Source organism: Macrobrachium rosenbergii, chromosome 49, assembly GCF_040412425.1.
Source record: "Macrobrachium rosenbergii isolate ZJJX-2024 chromosome 49, ASM4041242v1, whole genome shotgun sequence".
Lineage (NCBI taxonomy): Eukaryota > Metazoa > Arthropoda > Malacostraca > Decapoda > Palaemonidae > Macrobrachium > Macrobrachium rosenbergii.
In genome coordinates, this window is record NC_089789.1 from 31,271,106 (window position 1) to 31,291,928 (window position 20,823).

The 20,823-nt window shown below is 37.9% G+C and overlaps 1 protein-coding gene across 12 annotated transcripts in view; it reads left to right on the forward strand.

The window, feature by feature from the left end:
• LOC136832238 (recombining binding protein suppressor of hairless-like) overlaps positions 1-20,823 on the forward strand; it is a 385,818-nt gene that overhangs the window by 345,536 nt on the left and 19,459 nt on the right. Inside the window, exon 1 of one of the 12 annotated variants that reach the window (XM_067093102.1) lies at positions 3,402-3,695. The exons of 10 other annotated variants lie outside the window; for them this stretch is intronic. In XM_067093102.1, coding sequence (XP_066949203.1) covers positions 3,497-3,695 — 199 coding nt within the window. In that variant the 5' untranslated portion in view covers positions 3,402-3,496. Of the gene's footprint in view, positions 1-3,401; positions 3,696-20,823 lie in introns of those variants that run through there. One more of the 12 variants, XM_067093103.1, reaches the window with a different exon arrangement.

Below are 20,823 nucleotides of genomic sequence, written 5' to 3' on the forward strand. Positions count from 1 at the left end.
ATAGATTCTTCGGTTTGGTTTTCACTCCGGCATGGAATCATGGGGTGTCCTTTTTTTTTTATTGAGTTCCTTCTTTTGTGTATTAATTTTTATATATTTGGTAATTATTTGTTTCACGATAATGCGACTTCTCATTATCCGTCTGTTTGTTTATTCATCTTATATTCAGTTTCATCATGGCCTCTGCTCTTGACAAATTTATACATTATATTAACTATGGCTCTAGTCCTGTCAGTGTAATAAGTGAAAGTGCCTATGGACAGACAACAACAGCCACGAGTTATGGGTCAGTTATCAGTACGTTAGGTCTTATTCAGTGAAGAATCTCTCACATCATCGGAAGCGAATCTTTTAAATCAAATATATCCGTACAGAATTACTAGTCGGGAACATAACCAGCATCACAACAACAAAGGTCATTGACGTACTGATATGCCAAAACAGGCCCGAAAGCAATGTCTAGCCAGAACGGATTATTGCATCATGGTGTACGGTCAACGAGTTTCTGTGAACAGCGGTTTATACCTCATACAGTCCTCTCATTCTGCTAAAAAGAAAATAAAAATAAAATAAAATCAGCATAGTGAACGCTTCCTCGTAAACAAACATCACGTCACCTGAGGAAGTGAACGAGCCCTTGTAAACAGTACTGATACTCCGAAAGAAGTTGATGGGTTCGGTCAGCGGCTGTTTAGTAAGAGTCATTACTAGGCCTAGTGATGCAGAAAGGAGGAAAAAAAAAAAAAAGAGAGACCTACGAAGCTGTATTGATCAGCCATCCTTCCTGTATGGTATAGATTTCTTCGTCATTTATTTTAGTAATCAGTATTATTATTATATTATTGCTTTTATTGTTGGCGAGAATGTTATTATGATTCATACAAAAATTTTGAACTATTTTTATCGTTGTTCCTGTCATGTGATTCTGTATTGCTTCTTTCTTGTGGTGTAGGAGGCAGTAGTGTGGAATTAGGGTATCCAGACATAAGATGACTTTTATCTTCATACTTTTACTTTCATCATAGACATCTCTATTCTCGTGAAAGGGTACAGAGAATTTCCTTATCGTTTGGTCTTTGGTGACTGAAGGTATAGGACTTAGTATGAGAAATCTGTTAGCTCGCTCTCTCTCTCTCTGTCTCTCTCTCTCACTTACGGCCCCATTGACGCTTTCCCCACCCCTCCCCCCTTATAAAACATCGCCAATTGATTTCATCCTCTAGACGGAAATCCTTGGAAAATTCTATAAATAAGTGATTAGGAGAAGAGAGGGAGTCACGCTCATGGCGGGGCCTCGGTGGTCTAGCTTGGTCGGCAAGGGAGGTATCGACTGCGGCCCCGGAGCGAGGATAACAGGCGAGGCACTGTAACGTGGGAATATTTGGGAACTGGACAGGTGTTGGTAGATAATAGTGGCGTTCCGAGCCAGAGTGGCACGGGCTCTGCAGCGAGGTCGTTCGACGTTGCGTCCTTGTTACGCGGAGGGTCCAGCAAGCCCCGACAAGAAGGGCACGCGCCACGTTGGGGTTAAACCGTTGCTGGAAGATGTGTCGTTGTTTCGTTTGTTAGATCTGGAACGCTGCCACGGCTTTTAGAGCAGGTTACGTCATACTTTATACACCCGCTCCTACACTCACGTCTCTTACTACCACACGGCATTGCCCCTTTGAAGGAGTCCTTCGGCATCCTACGAGGAATCCTTCGCCTGATGTGAAATAGACTGTGAGTACTGTGCGGTAGGAGTCTTATCATGCCTTCGTTTTGTTGTGTCCTTTTGGAGGAGCCAGAAATATTGGGTGTTTGGAGAGAGAGAGAGAGAGAGAGAGAGAGAGAGAGAGAGAGAGAGAACGAGGGGGCGGGGCTGGAAGGGAGAGAGAGATGGCCGCTCGCTGGTCGGGATGGCGGGAGAGAGTTATACTATTGGGAGTGAGAGAGAGGGGAGTGTGAGAGAGAGAGAGAGAAAGAAACACACACACGCCGAGAAACAGATAGCCTTTCATTCCCCTCAGTGTGTGGACATCCACGGACACCGACGGACACGCACACGCCCACACAGCCAACCACCAGCACCTTATCCTCATGCCCTGGTGCAGTCGGGCGAATCCTGTTCTCCCCTTCCCTGCCAACTCGACCCTCGCTCAACAGAAGCCTTCAATCGCGAAGAGGGGAAACATGACACGGAAGCACTCCTGCCCGTCGGAGGGTTTTCCGAACTCCCTCAGGAGGAGAAAATGAGAAACGGAAGAAAGCTTTCCGCTTCCCCTCGGAACAAATGCCATTGCCTGATCGGCACTAAGAGTTCCTAGTGTTACGCAGTCTTATTCTTTTCCCCTCTTTGCTTGCGTCATACTGGTGTGGATGTGATTGCTTCGTGCTGGTTTTAGGGGGATGCCCCTTGCCCATGTTTTCCAAAGACTCCTAGTGTCGTACGTTGGTGCCGTTTGATAACGCTTGCAGCTCCGTTTGCCAAATGTGTCTAGGTAACCAAAGACATAAAAAAACTGCAATTGGAAGGAAATGATGGGAAACTGAACATTTTGTTCGAGAATGTGAATGACGATTGCGTTCATGGGCTGTAGAAACGAGAAAACCAAGAGCGTCTTTCAGATCTAAACTGATTGGTTTTTGTTGATCTCTGTCGGTGTGCTTTGTCGCTGTACATGACTGCTTTGCCGTTTTATGAGTTTTCCTATTCTTACACCTGAATATTACATTCCCCCTCCTTTCTGCTACTAGCAATTATTATTGTTACGTAACACCGACCGCAACGCATCTATATAGTTCCTTTAACACAAACCTGGGAGCGGACGGCCACCTCATCTCGCGCCTCGCAAAGATGAAATCAGACATCAGGAAGTCGCAGGCCTCTTCAAGTGATGTGTAAACAACGCCGTCGGAGTCGCGGTAGTCGTAGTAGTTGTTGTTGTTGTCGGTGTTCCTGCCAGCGTTCAGCGACTGTCAGCAGCGGGTGTCAGTTGAATTTTAATGTGGCGGGTGTGAGGTGGCTGCAGGGTGTCGAGAGAGAACTGTCCCCCATCGCCTGGTATCGAGCGTGACCAGGTGAGCGTGACATGCCTCTGAAGGGATGGTGACTGCACGTGCACGCGCGCCTCTTCGTGGAGTGATGGTGAGCCCCCCACGTGCCATCGCGCCTCCGGAGTGATGGTGAAGAAACGTCAGCTCCTGGTCACTATTACTCCTACTGCAGTTTCGGCCACTTATCTTATCGCCGCCTCCTGTCGCTTTCCGAGTTCCAGACGCCACCGGCGCCGTCGTCTTCACCCTCGGCCCCCGGGAATTCGTGAGGGCCCTTCGTCGCAACGACCTCCTTGGAATCCTCTGGAGTCCTGCCAACAGAAAGGAACTGTCTGAGGGAGAGGAGTCCCTTTGGATGGAGAGGGCATAATTCACCTGGACTCTTTCGCCCGAATGAGCTGAAGAAAATCCCAGGTGTTTATGGGAGTGCTTTCAGCGACCAGAAACGGACCATCGGAGGATGTCCGAGGGAATGCTTGGTGGAGGAGGCCATCACCATCACCACCACCACCACCATCACCACCACCATCCTCACTATCCCTCCGAGGCCTCGCTCAGTATGGAGGACCTGACCACCGCCGTACCTCTCTGGGATCAACACTTGCACCACAACATCCATCACAACCTTCACTTCACCTCCAACTACATCGCTGCTAACGGTAAGCCTTAATTGGAAATGGACACGAGTGCCTTCCTTAAGCAAATCAGGCCTCACTCAGTCAAAGGATAAGTAAATAAATAAATAAATAAATACATGCCTGTCTTCGTCAAAGCAGACAACGGAAGCGGTCTTCTTCCGATCAGAAAAACACATCCTGACCTCGAGTTCCGAAGAAACAATTAGCCTAAAGTGCCCCGCGTTTCCCTTTCCTTGCAGTCATTTTGGTTCGTCTTTGATGATGTGCACGCTTTTATGTGCATTTAATGACTGAATTCCTTGTAATAATCTGTGTATGCGTATACGCATATGTATGTTTTTTTTGACATCATTGTAGTAATATATATCTATATGTGTGTGTGTGTGTTTGTGTGTGTGTGAGTGTGCGTGCGTTGTTGTAATGATTCTTCAAACAGGGTGTGACGCCAGAGAAAGAAAAATACAATTGTCACTGCCACTTTCATACTTTAACTACTTGATTTCGGATGAAACATCAGAACTGAAACCTTTACTATTTGACGTTTCACATACAAACATTATATACTTATATGTACTGTGTGTATATATATATATATATATATATATATATATATATATATATATATATATATATATATATATGTATCTTTATATATATGTAATATATGTATGTATATATATATATATATGATCATAATCTGACAAGTTTGAAATAGATTTATGTGATCAAAATAGAGTTTTCCATTTAGCGGCAAAATGTTAGCGTATGATGCTTATTTAGTTTGGGTAATATGTGGCCAGTAAAAAGCTTTCAGGATCACATAGTTAATTGATGGTGTTACACAGCTTTTCTATAGTTAGGGCTATAAGCTGAGTTTGTTATATGTTAATACTGTAATCATGATGTTATTAATTTTTATATAGAATTTTATAAATACATGTCGATAATGGCATATATATTTGATAGACTTAGGTAATACCCTCTAAGTATAATCTTCTAGAGAAAAGTTATAGATGCTGTAGTTTAAATAAATGTGACGTAGAAGATACAATAACTTTATTTGTGCCTAAAAAAGATAAACTTCAAATGAATTTCATATATACAGCATTTAAAAGATTCATTATTTTTTATGTATATAATGGTATACCGGGATTAATGCTTTTTAATACAAGCAAAGAATTATATACTTTTTTACATGCCAAAGAAATGTCTGTAGGTTATAGAGGAAATATCGCAGTGTGTTTGTATAAACGCTATCAAGTTTTTATACAGAACATACAAAGACGGCATGTTTTTGTAGGAAAAACCTTAGCAATATTATTGATGTATGAGGACACACTGTTCTAAACTTGCAATAGAATTTTTGAAAGCGTGCCCGAAATGCTCTGTGAACTTCTGTACATGTTGTAGAGAGTTTATAGATTATACCCAAAACTCTCTTTAAATATTTTGTAGATTATACCCAATTGACGCTCTAAATATCCTATAGATAATACCCAAAAGATGCTGGTATCTCCATGCCTAATGTGATTTTATGCAGATCAAGCAATAAATGTTTGATAGAATATAATAGAAAAATGCTTTAAATGGATGTCATTGCAAACTGAATTATATTAAATAAGCGATGCGTTCTCCGGATATTAAAGAGGCCATGTTGACCTGAATAATAGTTTTTCAAGCTGCAGACTTGGTTTGCAAGGACTTCATAATGATGTTGATGACGACGGTATAGTAGTAGTCGTAGTATAGGCTGCCAGTGGTAATGAAAATACTTGGAATTGTAATTGGAGAACCAGTTTATTGTCATTATTAGTATAACTGATGATAAGAGTAGCAATAGTACTGAAGAGGCCAATAATAAGGACATGGCAATTTCATGATTATCGTTGTTATTGTTATTAGCGGTGGTTGTTGTAAAGGTTATTATAACGATAATAACGCAAGTGAAGTCATATTATTATTATTATTATTATTGTTCTGAAGGGTCCACAATAATATATTAAAGGCTCGTGTAAAATTTATTAAAGCTTTTGAACCCTACTGTGGGTTCATCTTTGGCTGAAGACAATTGTATTATTGTGAACCCTTTAGAACATTTATGAACTCTCGTGATAGAGTTTTTCTTCCAATTATTATTATTATTATTATTATTATTATTATTATTATTATTATTATTCATTATTATTATTATTATTATTATTATTCGGTATCGTATTGTTTCTTGCGTTACAGTCAAAATAAAAAACCGTTTAAAGTTTTCCCAAAACAGCCTTCTATCAAGATGAAAGTGGCGTTTGTTTGTTCAAAAGATGCACCTATATACCCGCTAATAGTTGTGATGTTCTGTTCCAGTTTGTTTATTTATATGTGTATTCATATGTTTTAAAGTATGTCTGCTTGAAAGCGCCTTCGTGATTATGTTTTTTATAAGCTTGAATGGATTTGAGGTCATATTTTAAAAATTAATTTCTACGTGTATTGAATGTTTATATTTGATATGTTGCTCCTTGCACAATATAATGGTATGTTTACATTTGTATATTTTATATATATATATATATATAAATATATATATATATATATATATATATATATATATATATATATATCTATATATACTCTATATATATGTGTGTGTGTGTGTGTGTGTGTGTGTGTATGCTGCCATACATACAGCTATATATATTCAAACTTTGCCTGAGTTTGCGAACCTTCATTGTTGTCAGTTCAAAAGAATGAGTCATTTTTTTTCTAAAATCCGCAGAGAGAGAGAGAGAGAGAGAGAGAGGTTTTCTGTGTCAATACATGCATCAATTAAAGCAAAGAGCCACACACACACACACACGTATATCCTCACAGCCATCTACTCTTTCCTTCCGGCCGCCCACCCACCTACCCGCGCCTTCCCCGTCACACTCGTTCAAGGTCCTCGGGCGTGAAGGCCTGTCTCTGCCTGATTGTTCATCCACGCCCGTATCTTGTCGGGCGGAAAATGTGCCGTGTGTGGGCGTTGTAAAAAAAAAATATATCATTACTGGAATAGACGTCGATTTGCATCGATGCCTTGAGGACTGCTTGTGGAGGTCGACCGAGTGAGGGTAATCTCTTGGTTTGTGAGATTCCGAGATTTTTTTTACGTCCTTTTTTTTTATTATTTTTTCTGGTTTAACTTTTTTATTTTTATTTTTTACTCAGTCTTTATTGTTTTACAGTATGCATTATTTAAAATTTCTGAGTATCCTAAAGTTGTGTGTGTATATACATATATATTTTATATCTTAATAATAATTCAGCAATTTATTAAGAACGCTACATAAACACCAGCTCTTGCATATATATATATATATATATATATATATATATATATATATATATATATATATATATATATATATATATATATATATATATATATATATATATATAATTTTAATGTCATATATATATATATAATTATATATATAATTTTTATTCAATTTGCTAAAATTTTTCTGAAGTAAAGTACTATGTGAAGGTAATATTTACTGGTGTGGGGGAAGGCGGTGTTCAATAATGCATTGTTTCCGTTGTTATAATATGCCATTTTTATTCTTTAATTTTGCTCAGCGGAAACTCCTGTATGTATTGCGGTTTCTCTCTTGCTCTACCCCACCCAAAAGCAACAAATATTAATTCCTGCGCGTGCTTCATCTTCCACGGATAAATGGGTATGATTCTGTTCCCAACCTCAATGAATAAGTGGTCTGAAGTTGTACATCCCCGAATAGATGTATGTGTTATTACATGTGTGTACATATATTGTATACATACTCTTATCTATATCTATATATGTATATAATATATATACATACATACATAGTATACATACATATATACATACATCGTGCATACACATTATACATGTAGAAAGAAGAAAGAAGCATGTTCCGTTAAAATCCCCTTGCATCTCCGTTGAAAATAATTATTAACATTTAGTTTAGTCGACTGACGTGTGTCGCAGCCAGGGTAGAGAAGGCCTAGAATAGCAATCATGTCAAAATAGATATTTTATATATATATATATATGTGTATATTAATTATATATATATATATATATATATATATATATATATATATATATATATATATATATAATATATATATATATATAATATATATATGCGTATGTGTGTTTACAACTTACAGCGTCTTTACGCCAGGAGAGGCATTTACAAAATCCTTTCAATGGTGAAACATCGTTTTAAGGAAGAAATGGTGGCAAGCCCGTCGGATATGATGACGTGAATGGTCTCGGAGATTGGTAACGATGATGATGATAATGATGATGATGATCACGACAATAGTAATGATAGTGTCGGTAATGGTGAAAACAGGGATGTTTCTATCAAGGCCGTTTTGCGGTGCGGCTCCTCAAATTGCGATTTTGACGGTACAAATTGACACCCTAATCCGAAATCGCTTGATTCTGAATTCAATATTCGCTGTACAAGCGGATGGTTTTTTTTTTCCTTGTTTGGCATTGGCGACCATCGTCATTGTTATATTATTATTAATATAATTAATGCTATTATTGTGGCTGGTGTTACGACGTTGGTTTTACAGTTTTTAGGTACAGTAGCATTATTAGAATGACGGTAATAGAAGATTATATCCTTTTTGCAGTTATTGCAGTGATTATTATGCGGTTTATTATCTGTCATATTTCGATATGCAGATATGCATTTATATTTAAATTTAGTTTTGTGTAATTCTCAATTATACGGGTTTGCGATTCAGTAAGTTTTGTCTTTACTGGAAAAACGATGCTTTAACAAGTTCGCGTTGCTTTGGAATTTAATCACAGATACGCTTGTACATTTGGAAATGAAACAGACTGGAATAAAGAGTATCAAATGTACATTATACAGATTTTACAAAACATCTGAAGATGGGTTTATTATCAGGGTCTAGACACAGTAGGAGAAGCCTACTGAAACATATATATATATATATATACATATATATATATATATATATATATATATATATATATATATATATATATATATATATATATACATATATATATATATATATATATATATGTAAATATATGTATATATAAATATATATACATATATATAGATAAACATATATTTATTGTGTGTTTGTACTATATTATGAAAAAATGCATGTAGAGCTCTCTAAATGCCCACACACACATTATAAATGCTCTTGACGCTTTTGCTTTCCCGTCAGGCAATGTCAGATCACGCGCTGTTGCCTTCCATTGTTATATGGGGAACATAAAACGGCGTTGGAGGTTGTTTGAGTACACAGTGTGACATGCGCATGTCATATATCAGGCGACGCGTGCCGCTCCTGCGCGCAGGTGTCTGCCTGCTTAAGGACACTCGGCGCTTGTCATTCATCTCATGAGAGTCTGAGAGAGATTCGTGATAATGAATGCCATGGATGGGTCACTCCGTGAGATATAATTTAATTGTAGCAAATGGTTTCCTTTTACTGATATATATGTATGTGTGTATAGTGTATATATATATACACATATATATAAATAAATACATACAGTACATATATATATATATATATATATATATATATATATATATATATATATATATATATATATATATATATATATATATATATATATATGATAGAGAGAGAGAGAGATCACGTTAGGGCCAATTACAACGTAACTGCCGGCGGAAAATCTTTGCTCATTTCTGACGGAGGGGAGATGGAGATAGACTAGCACGGTGCCGCCATTAACTAAGTCACAAAGCACAGTGAAAACAATTTCTACACATTCTCCTCAACGCAAGCTTTGAGACAGAACACCTTGACGCCATTTATTGTGAATTAGGATTTAACAGATTTTCTGTGGTGATTCATATTTCCTGTCTTGATTCATTCGTGCTTGCGTCTGAGAGAGAGAGGAGATGACGATATCATGTCACACCATGAATATAATTGCATCATAACTGACAATTAAGTTTTTCTTATAAGAGAGAGAACGGTAGAGACAGAAAGATGACGTTGTGCAGTCACACTATGAATATAATTTCCTCATAGCTGCCAATTAACCTTTTTCATTACCGAGAGATAAAAGCTTTGAACATAGCCTTGCAAGAGGAGATAAAAAGACATATAATTTTGGTCCTAGCCTTGTGCAGGGAAAGAATAAGTTCTGCTTCGAAGCCTTGGTGTAGATAGACAGACAGATAGAGAGAGAAAAGATCCATAGATGTAACAGATCGACCTTGTAAGCCGATGTGTACGCCGTGACATCACCAACCCTTTGTCCCCAGAGGTAAACAAAGCGAAACGTGGAGCCTGTCGTAATATTTCACAGTGTTCTCCCCCAAGGGGGATTTCATTCACCTTTTATTTTTCACCTCCAGCGTAAGATAGATCCTGATTACTTTGCATAAAAGCCATTATGATGGTGTCATCATCTCCGCCGCAGATCACAACGTCTTTGGACACTGATGATGATCACTGTAGTGAATGATAATCACTGTAATGATCAGAGTCTTCAGAAAGCAGCCAATTAAAACGCTGCATCCGGTTGCCGGTACGTAAAGAACACGAGATCGTAAAAGCAGCCAAGGCGTATAATTAGGATGGTTGGCCATTTTTCTACCGTACGATTATGAGGATGTCGCTCTGGAGGAAAAGCGGCGACTGTAAAAGCAGTACCAGCATTAATTTCACCTGGAAAAGCAGCACTGCTAGACGTTATATTAGGAAAAACATTACTAGTATTGGTAGAGGTTGCATTAAATCAACACCGATCAAAACAAGACCGAAATTGGAGCCTAGAATTCTTCGACAATGGTAAAAAAAAATGCCTTTCTTCTTCCTCTCTTAAGGATAAATAAATGAGATGCTGTTTCCTGTTATAACGAACAATTGCGGAGTTGTTACGGAGAGCGTGATCTCGTGCCTCCATTGTCCTTGTAACTGTTTTGTTATCAATACAACACGATTTGGAAAGCTGTGAAATATTCTGACCTTTCTGAAATATATATATATATATATATATATATATATATATATATATATATATATATATATATATATATATATATATATATATGTGTATATATGTGTATGTTATGTGTGTGTATACAATGCAGTTGTACACTTACTTTCGAGCTTCTGTGTACCTCAGCTCCTCTCTTGTCCTTTAGTTCTTTGGCATTAGCCTTTGTCTGCATTACCACTACACCCTTCATTAATTGCGCTTTAACGCTTAATTAGGGTGTATATACCCGTGTACAAGATACGCCGGTGCATGACTTCACTTAATGCAGTCAGTTGGTCTTATACATCCTCTCTGTGACGCCATTGCACGGACAAAATCAGTTAATTCTAATACTTGTGTGTGTTTTGTTGAAATGAAGTTGGGCAGAGGTTATTAATTAATTGATTAAATAATAATTTATTTGTTTGTTTGTTTATCCCTTGAAACCGCGAACCGAGTAACATTTATCAGCGGAAAGGGGTCATTTTATATATTGTCAGTTTCAAATAATTTCAAATTTTGCAATATTTTAGCCGAAGAAAGGTACTTTTGGAGAGTCCATTACTATGAATAACAGGATGGAAATAAAATGAGGTTAACCACGAGGAAGGATTAGGCCTAGCATCCAAATACCATATCCTACTTCAAAGGAATGACTTGCTTTTGTGCGTATTTTGAGCACTTTCTCAGCGATTACTATTTTATTTCCTTTTTAGAAAAAACTCAGGCCCCATACAGCGTTTCGGATACAACCAGGTCAAGGTCGAATGATGCAGCAAATCATTGTACCATTCATGCTGAAGTACAAGTCCCAGAAAAGGAAGAAAAAAAAGTAGATTCAATTTCCTCTCTTATATTTAATGCTTATGTTGCATATACTTTACGAGGGAATGAGAGGGTTCTTGTATATGGTGAAAAAAGGCTCAGATGTTTATATGTTTTCATTTGCTTTGTTTGCGAGCTGGGCGTGGGTGGGTGATTTTGCGACGAATTCAGCGAGAAAGATGATGATTTTTAGATGTTGATGCCGGTGCTTATCAAACCATGAATGAACTTGGGGGCGGGGTGGTGGCGGGCAAGGCGATGGGGCCGACCGCTACAGAAACGAACGAAGCAGACACCAAAGATACGGTAGTCCTGGAGGGGGTGTCAATTTGCGTGCTGAGGACGGGGGCGGACGGGCGGTGTGTTGGAGAGTGTATGGGTGAGGGGGCTGAGGGAGAGACGGTTTAATCGAGTCACGATGCAGGGATTTTTGGGGAGGCCCCTGGGGGAAGTGGCAGTAGGTGGAAAGGAAACCTGCGATGCCTGACGGTGACAAGGATAATAAAAACCTTCTGCTTGTTGCACAGCCACCGGACCACGGTTTTTCACGGTTTTTGCTTGGTTTTTCTCTGCGCTGATTTTAAGCTTCGTGGTACGACAACAACCCTTCCCCCCCCCTCCCCTCCCAAAGATCCTCCTCCCACCCTCCTCTACGCAATGCTGCGGGAGAATTTAGGTTAATGTCAAATGGAAACGAAAGTTGATTGACTGATGAAATAGCATTCCTCTGGCGGTGCAGCCTTGGGACGCGAAAGCGGCGATGAGTGTGGGGATGTTATAAAACGTGCTGCCAATTATGTCAACCGGGATAACAGGTTAACCATGGAGGTCTCTCTCTCTCTCTCTCTCTCTCTCTCTCTCTCTCTCTCTCTCTCTCTCTCTCTCTCTCTCTCTCTGTATATTTTATTATGTGTGTGTGTGTGTGTGTGTGTGTGTATGCTCAGACAGATAATGAATTGATAACGCCGTTTTTATTTGGTAAGCTTCGGGTCTGAGTAGCTTGTGTGAGGGCATGTACTCACGCATTGACCTCACTTATAATCTAGGGTATTCCTCCCTTACCAATCCAGCCATGGCCACGGTTCCTCGTTCACCCTTTTGTCTAGTGAAAAGTCTGGTTTTATAGGGAAGTGATTACTTTGGTTTATATGGCGAAGAACATTATCTCTTGAGTAATGGCGAATAAAAAGAAGGATTTTTCATGTTCGTGTAAAATCCATGTACAATATATTATATATATATATATATATATATATATATATATATATATATATATATATATATATGTATATATATATATATATATATATATATATTATATGCTCTGCTCATATATATATTAGTTCAAAATTACATGATGGAATAAATAATGTATGTGCATGCCGTTTAATACACCCATGTTGTTGGACAGTCAGATGAAGTGTGTATGTTTGCGCATACTCCGTAAAATTCCCCACATAAATCGCTCATACTAGATTGAACCAAACCCACTGGGATATAAGTTTTACAGTGTTGCTTGGAGATATTTTCGTTTCTCTTATTTTTTGCCTCTTGTTTTCATGCAAAGCAACATGGCCGGTGTTGCCGAGTAAGAGAGCGCCAGGTGCGAGGATTCCCTCTTGGAATATTGATGGGAATGTTGACGCTTCTGTGTTTTTCTTTTTCCACCACATGCCGTCAGAAGGTTCTCTCTCTCTCTCTCTCTCTCTCTCTCTCTCTCTCTCTCTCTCTCTCTCTCTCTCTCAGTGGAAGGCACTGTTACCGGGATAAACGTACATTCTCTCTCTCTCTCTCTCTCTCTCTCTCTCTCTCTCTCTCTCTCTCTCTCTCTCTCTCTCTCTCTCAGTTAGAAGGCCTATTTTTCTAGGATAGACATTACATTTATCCTATATATCTGCCTGTCTGTCTGTCTATCTATCTATCTATCTATCTGTCTATCTATCTGTCTATCTATCTATCTGTCTGTCTGTCTATTAAACTCTGGCCTTAGCCTCCTCATGGACAGGCAACCACCTTTGAAAAAAGTATACAAGCACAGCTGACATCTTCATTTCTCTTAAATCATTTCGATTTCGTAGACTGCATATACTGTACACACGTTCGTGTCGTGTATCCACGGATACATACACATATACAAACGTACACCGAGGAATACCTTATTCTAATGCGAACGTCTCCGTCCGTTCCTCGTGAGAACATGCATAAAGGAGACGTCCTCCTCTTTTGTAGGCTGCATGCACTATTATTAACTTTTTTTTTTTTTTAGACGAGGGTTAAGTACACAGAAGGTAGGTCACATGGTATATATAAACGGAGTGGGAATAGTGCCAGAGTCTCTCTTGTCGCTTCATCTTCCGACACCGTGGGAATGGGAATCTTGCCACCCGCTGCTCTCTCTCTCGCTCTCTCTCTCTCTCTCTCTCTCTCTCTCTCTCTCTCTCTCTCTAATCTATGATTAAGGGGCTTTGTTCAATACTAGAGATTCTCTCTCTCTCTCTCTCTCTCTCTCTCTCTCTCTCTCTCTCTCTCTCTCTCTCTCTCTCTCTCTCTCTCTCTCTCCTCTCTCTCAGTCAGTGCCTTGTAGCAGAGATGAATAGAGAATGCTGTCCATTGAGTATTCATTTTTATTCTCTCTCTCTCTCTCTCTCTCTCTCTCTCTCTCTCTCTCTCTCTCTCTCTCTCTCTCCAGAACGGTTTTATGGTCATCAGTCACTTGTGTCTTTAATGCTAACCGTTTTCAGTCTCGTGGCAAGTTACAGGTAACGGTATGGTTAATAATAATAATAATAATAATAATAATAATAATAATAATAATAATAATAATAATAATAATAATAATAATAATACTTTAAAAATCCTTATCGCTTTCTTGGAGAATACTTTTTATCCTTAACCTTTTAACTTTCCTTTTGTGTAGTCATTAGTTTTTAAATGATTTTAAAATTTGAGTACATCGTAGCGTCAACTAAGGTCATTTCGAGGTATGCAATTGTAAGCCCTTAAATAATTGATACGATTACGTCCGGTCAGAAATGCCTGAGTAAGTTGTCCTTAATTTTACTCTTAGTTTTGTAATGGACTGGACACATTTCCCCTCTTCCTATAAGTTAAATCTCTTAGTTTGATGCACTTAACCCGCTTTTTTTTTTTTTATTCCTCACTCCCCTTCCTCCCCAACACTGATAAAATTTTTTCACTATGAATATCTCCTTTCTTGTTGACCCCGTAGGGGGATAGTGCTATCAGTGCACCTCACATAGTGCGCTGTAGGCATTACTAAAAGGTGTTTGCAGCATCCCTTCGGCCCTTAGTTGCGCCCAAAATACTTGACCGCCATTCCTACTGCCTTTCCTCAATTTTGCTGTCCAACCTCTCTAACTTTTACAACTTAGCGCAATTTAGATCCTTGTACCTTTATTTCTTTTATTTTTTGGATCTCTGTATCTTGCTGTCCAACCACTCATACTCCCTCCTTTCACTGTCTTAAGCACTGAATAGCCGAAAGTGCCGCAGAGCTTTGCTTTACAGTCGAAATTTCAGAAATCATAAATCACTCCTTTCTTGTTGAGTTCCCTTATATCTTCTGAGGCTTCCGTTTTTCATTTTCCTATATTTTCTTCTTTCGATTAACTGTGGTGTCTTTCTCTCGTAATTTTTTGTGCTGACTTGTAGTTTTTCCCCTCCCCCCCCCCCGGCTTCAGTTTTCTTATGTCGTCATCCTTAAATTCTTTCTTCCATGCTTCATTTTATTTTGTGTGCTTCTGGTTCATTTTTGCCTCTTCCCCCAGATTGTCAGATTTTTGTTTTTATGTCAGTTTCACTTAGTTCATTTTTCGCTCCTGCTTCAGTCTTTTTACGTCGACTCCCATCAGTTCTTGTTACCTGTTCCAATTGTATTGTGATTTCCCAGTGATCTTTTCTTTAACCTATTTCGATTTTCGTATGCTACCGTCCGACAATTTTGTTTTGATGTCTTCCCCGCTTCAGTTTTTCTTTATGTTAACATCCCAGAGCTTAGCGCCTTTTCGACCTACTCCTCATCCTTACCCCCTCCCCCATCCTCCCCCCTCAAACACAGACACACACACACACACACACACAAACAACCAACAACAACAACAACTCTTGGTTGCAAACACATCCCTTGATTAATAGCTCGCAAAGGAACTAAACTCATTTGATGTTATGCTGAAAGCAGGCTTGGGTCGGCGTTTTCTGGCGAGACGCTGGTGATGAGGAGTCAGATTCAGAAGCAGGGTAGCTAATTCGCACTGCCCTAATAAGTTCCAGGTGTGGAGAGAGAGAGAGAGAGAGAGAGAGAGAGAGAAAGAAGAAGAAAGAAAGAAGAGAAAGAAGAAAAGAGACTTATTTTAGGGTCTTTTTCCTCTTTGTTTTGAAGAAGATAATCATGACGTTTGTCTCTAGTTTCCTTCATATAATATTATGTCCCTACCCCCATCCTCCTCCTCCTTCCCTCCTCCTCCCTACTCCTCCTCCTCCTCCTCCTCCTCCTCCCTCCCCTCCTCCTCCTCCTCCCCTCTCCCATACTAATTGCTGTACTATTTTTCACATACTTTAAAATTGGAATACAGTAATTATTATTGTTGTTGTTATTATTATTATTCGGTCAAAAAGAATGGCCGCGTCAGTGGAGTTGATTTTATATAAGGTCTTTTCAATTTTTCATACTATTTTCTTTTCTTCAGGGCTGAAGGAAAGAAAATTGTAAGAAGAACTGAAAAGACTTCTTATAAAACCAATTCCACTGGTGCTGCCATTCTTCTTAACCGAACATGCGTGAAAGAGGGTCTACGCCCTTCATAATATTATTATTATTATTATTATTATTATTATTATTAATATTATTATTATTATTATTATTATTATTATTATTATATTATCCTTCTCTTCTTCCTCTCCTGTCCTAAATGTTCTAATCACTTACTATTTTCATCAGTTATTTTTAACTTACTGTTATCAATATCTGTATCAAAAGGAGGAATAAATAGATAAAATATATTTTTGTCGATACGGGGTTCTTATTGCGCATTAACTTTCATCGTATTTGGCCATGACTTGTTTTATTTACTGCTAGAACGGACAGAGAATATCAAAGACGAAGGGAATGACGTGCGCTTGTCCGCTGTTAAGGTAAAATTAGTATTCTTCAGTCGTTTTACTTTGTAGATCAGCTATTTTGAGTTACGAATACCTATCTGGCAGATCACAGGTTACATATATAAAATATATATATATATATATTTATATATGTGTATAATATATTTATATATATGTGTGTATATATATAAATATATATATATATATATATATATATATATATATATATACTATATATATATATATTATATATATGGTGCTTGTGTGGGAAATACATTTTGATCGAAGGACATGTTTACCCGCGTATCCTTGATAACGTACGTCACAATCATAAGTAACAAAGACATCGTCACGGAGTGTTGGTTTCCTTGCTAGATGGATAGAGACAGATACCTTCTGGATAGTAATGGCCGGATACTCCTGAGTTCTTTATGAAGCATGATCTGAAATTTGATGGATATAAAAAAAATCTTGATATTTGGCAGATTTTTCCACTTTTAAAGGGGATTTGTTTTTTGCTCTTTTTATTTTTTCTACGAGTCATATTTGGCGCTCAATGCGCGTATAACATTGTGCATTTGGTTGTATGTAATTATGTTTGTATATATATAAGCATATATTATTTATATATATGTATGTATGTATATTTATATTATGTATATATATATATATATATTAAAATATACAGTACATATGATATATATATATATATATATACTCTATATATATATATATATATATATATATATATATGTAGAGAGGAGAGAGGAGAGAGAGAGAGAGAGAGAGAGAGAGAGAGAGAGAGAGAGAGAGAGAGAGAGAGAAGGGGAAAAGCAGTGTGAACAAAAATTGCACCAACTTTCTCCCGTTTACCGGAATGAATTGTAATTGGGGAGGAGATTGTGTGAACGAACGACGCGGTTTTATCGAGTGATGCAACACGCGTAATTTGGAAGCATGCGCACGCGCGCTTCTCCTGCGCCGGAGTTTATTTTTATTAGCCTCGTGTCTCGCTTACCAATGTTTCTGATGCTGTTGTTATCGCTCGTGTTAATAATAGCATTGGTAGCTTGCTTGTTGCTGGGAGTATTGGTCGTGATGATAATAATAGTAGTGTGACTTATTATGGTAGCGGTAACACACTAGAACATTTTTAAATATCAGAACTAAAGTTATTTAGTAACAAAAGTTATGTAATAACATGTGATTGTTGCACACAAATTACGAGGCAGCTGAACAATTGCGAAGAGTAAGACAGGCCTTGAACTTTGGTATTTTATATCATCCATTTGGTATTTTATATCATCCATTGTCTTGTTTTATCCACTCTTTTGTGATTATAATATATATATATATATATATATATATATATATATATATATATATATATATATATATATATATATATATACATACATACACTCAGTCATACACACACACACGCATATATATATATATTTATATATATATATCTATATATATCTTACACAAACACAAAGTTTATATCATGTGTATGTCATTCATTGGTATCAGTGACTCAGCAACTTATTTAAAATCGTGTACATTGTTAAGTCTATCGTGTTTTTGTTTAAATTCATTCCTATTCGTCATAATCGTATTATACTACTTAGATGTATAGTTCTCTGGTGTTTTTCACATGCATACATTCTTTTTGTATAGAATGTTACAATGTAAATTTAACATCCTTAGTAACTTTATTTCATATATAAATTTGTGCAAATTTTTAATAATAATAATAATAATAATAATACTCTTGCAGTAAACCGACGCAGAAATGAAATAACCATATCTAAGTGACACAAGGTGCGACCTTGTTACCTGTACAGTAAGCTCAGAATTAATCTCGCATTTTCGCCTGGTAGGTGGGAGGAAGCAGGTGGTCACGGTAGAGTAAACAGGTGTGATACTGGTACGGGAAATGACTCTCGAAGCATTTGTTTCCAAGTGGGTATGGAAATAATGTGGTTATGTAGACGTTGTTGGATGAATGACCATTGGAACGGGAAGGATATAACTCTCTCTCTCTGTCTCTCTCTCTAATAATAATAATGGTAATAATAATAACAATAAATGTACCATATTCTCTCTCTCTCTCTCTCTCTCTCTCTCTCTCTCTCTCTCTCTCTCTCTCTCTCTCTCTCTCATAATGATAATATAATGATAATGAATTACCATTCTCTCTCTCTCTCTCTCTCTCTCTCTCTCTCTCTCTCTCTCTCTCTCTCTCTCTCTCATAATAATAATGATAATAATAATGTACCATATTCTCTCTCTCTCTCTCTCTCTCTCTCTCTCTCTCTCTCTCATAATGATAATAATGATAATGAATAATTCTCTCTTTCTCTCTCTCTCTCTCTCTCTCTCTCTCTCTCTCTCTCTCTGAAATGAAATATTCCTTTTGTTTGGAGTTTTCTTTCATTCATATTTTGCCACTCGCTTTGAAACACTTTATCAGCGCTTCCCTCTCGTCCTTTTGTTTGATTTTATTTTAATAAATTTTCTTTTGCTTTGTTTCCTCTCTGTCCCTTATCCAAACTTTTCATCTCTCTCTTTCTGTATCTTTTCATGGTCTTTGAATCAAGAGAAGAGAGAGAGAGAGAGAGAGAGAGAGAGAGAGAGAGAGAGAGAGAGAGAGAGAGAGAGAATATATCGCAACAAATAACTGATTTTGGGAACTGTCGTAAACGAAAGTAGGAAACAAGGAAAAGAAAAATGACTCACGAATAAAGGAGAGAGAGAGAGAGAGATGGGTTAAGGGACAAGGAAAAAGACTTGGCAAGAAGGAAGGATTGAATCAATAAGATGGTTTATCCTTATCGAAGGAGAGACTCGTGGAGGGGCTTGTGGGGAGGAGGCTGAGCTTTCAGGAGGGGAAAGTTCTGGTACTATTCTTCTAAGTATGTCTTTCTGTTTGATATGAAATTTTTTACTTAGCACACAGACACAGTATGCGTGTTTGTTTATATACAAAGAGAGTGAGAAAGAGAGAGAGAGAGATAAATGTTTGTCTCATACTCACGCATACTCAGAGAAATTGTATGTTTTTAGCCATTAGTCGATTTTTTATCCATAAATTTTCTTTGTTACCTCAAAATCCAGCTTTGAATAGTACATGTTATCTCAAAATTCGCAGGAAATTCTTGTATTTTGTAAGTGCGACCCCGAAACGTTTTTATCGATTTATAAAGGCTGGCGAAGGTCTGGCGTTTTTAGTTTCCTCCCCATTTTTCGTGGTATTGTTATCGGGAGGCAAAAGCCCTTCCGAGATGCTACGAGGTGAAGGCCGACACTTTCTTAAGGTGCGTCAGTGGCGTGCCAGCCGATTGGACAAGACGCTGAGAGGGGGCGGAGTTCTGAAGCAATGCAGCCAATCGGGAGAGAGAATCACTTATAGATCTGTGGGAGGCTGCTTCTTCGGCCACGCCCCCTTTCGCCTCTCCTCTCTCACTGCTTCACATCCTGGCTGCGTGGCCAAGTCACCCAGTATCCATTCTTCCTCGTATTTTGTCTTCTTTTATTATCTCTATTATCTTCATTCCCCTTGCTTCTTTCTCATTTTCCCCTCTCCTCTCGTTTTCCCGAGTTGTTGGAATCAGGAGGTAATTTTAAAGTTTTGGAATTTCTAAAATGTATTTTTGTACGTGGTAAGTTTATTTTTTTTATTTTTGTTTATATACAGTGCTAGATAAATTGCATTTCCGTTCTCGCTCTTTGTTGCATATTTTGATAAAAACCACCACCAATTTACGGTATGATAATTAACTCTTGGTTATCTCGTCTCTTTTTATTGCTTCTCTCTCTCTCTCTCTCTCTTTGTTTTAACCCATCCCTCTAACATTCCCTACCGCTAACACCACCATCGTCGCCTTCACTTAATATATCATCATCTTTGTGTCAGTTTCGATTTTCTTTTTATTAAATTTTTGAAGGACACGTGCCAAGGTCGGTTGGGAAACACAATGCCCATTGTTCCTCTGCAGGGAAGAAGGAAGTTTATCTCTCTCTCTCTCTCTCTCTCTCTCTCTCTCTCTTTATGTAATTTTGAGCAACAGACACTAAAGTTTGTGCTTGCATGCACACACACGTTTTATGCATTTGATGTATTTATGTAACAAATACAAATTTGTGAGTGTGTTGAACACTTTTCTCATG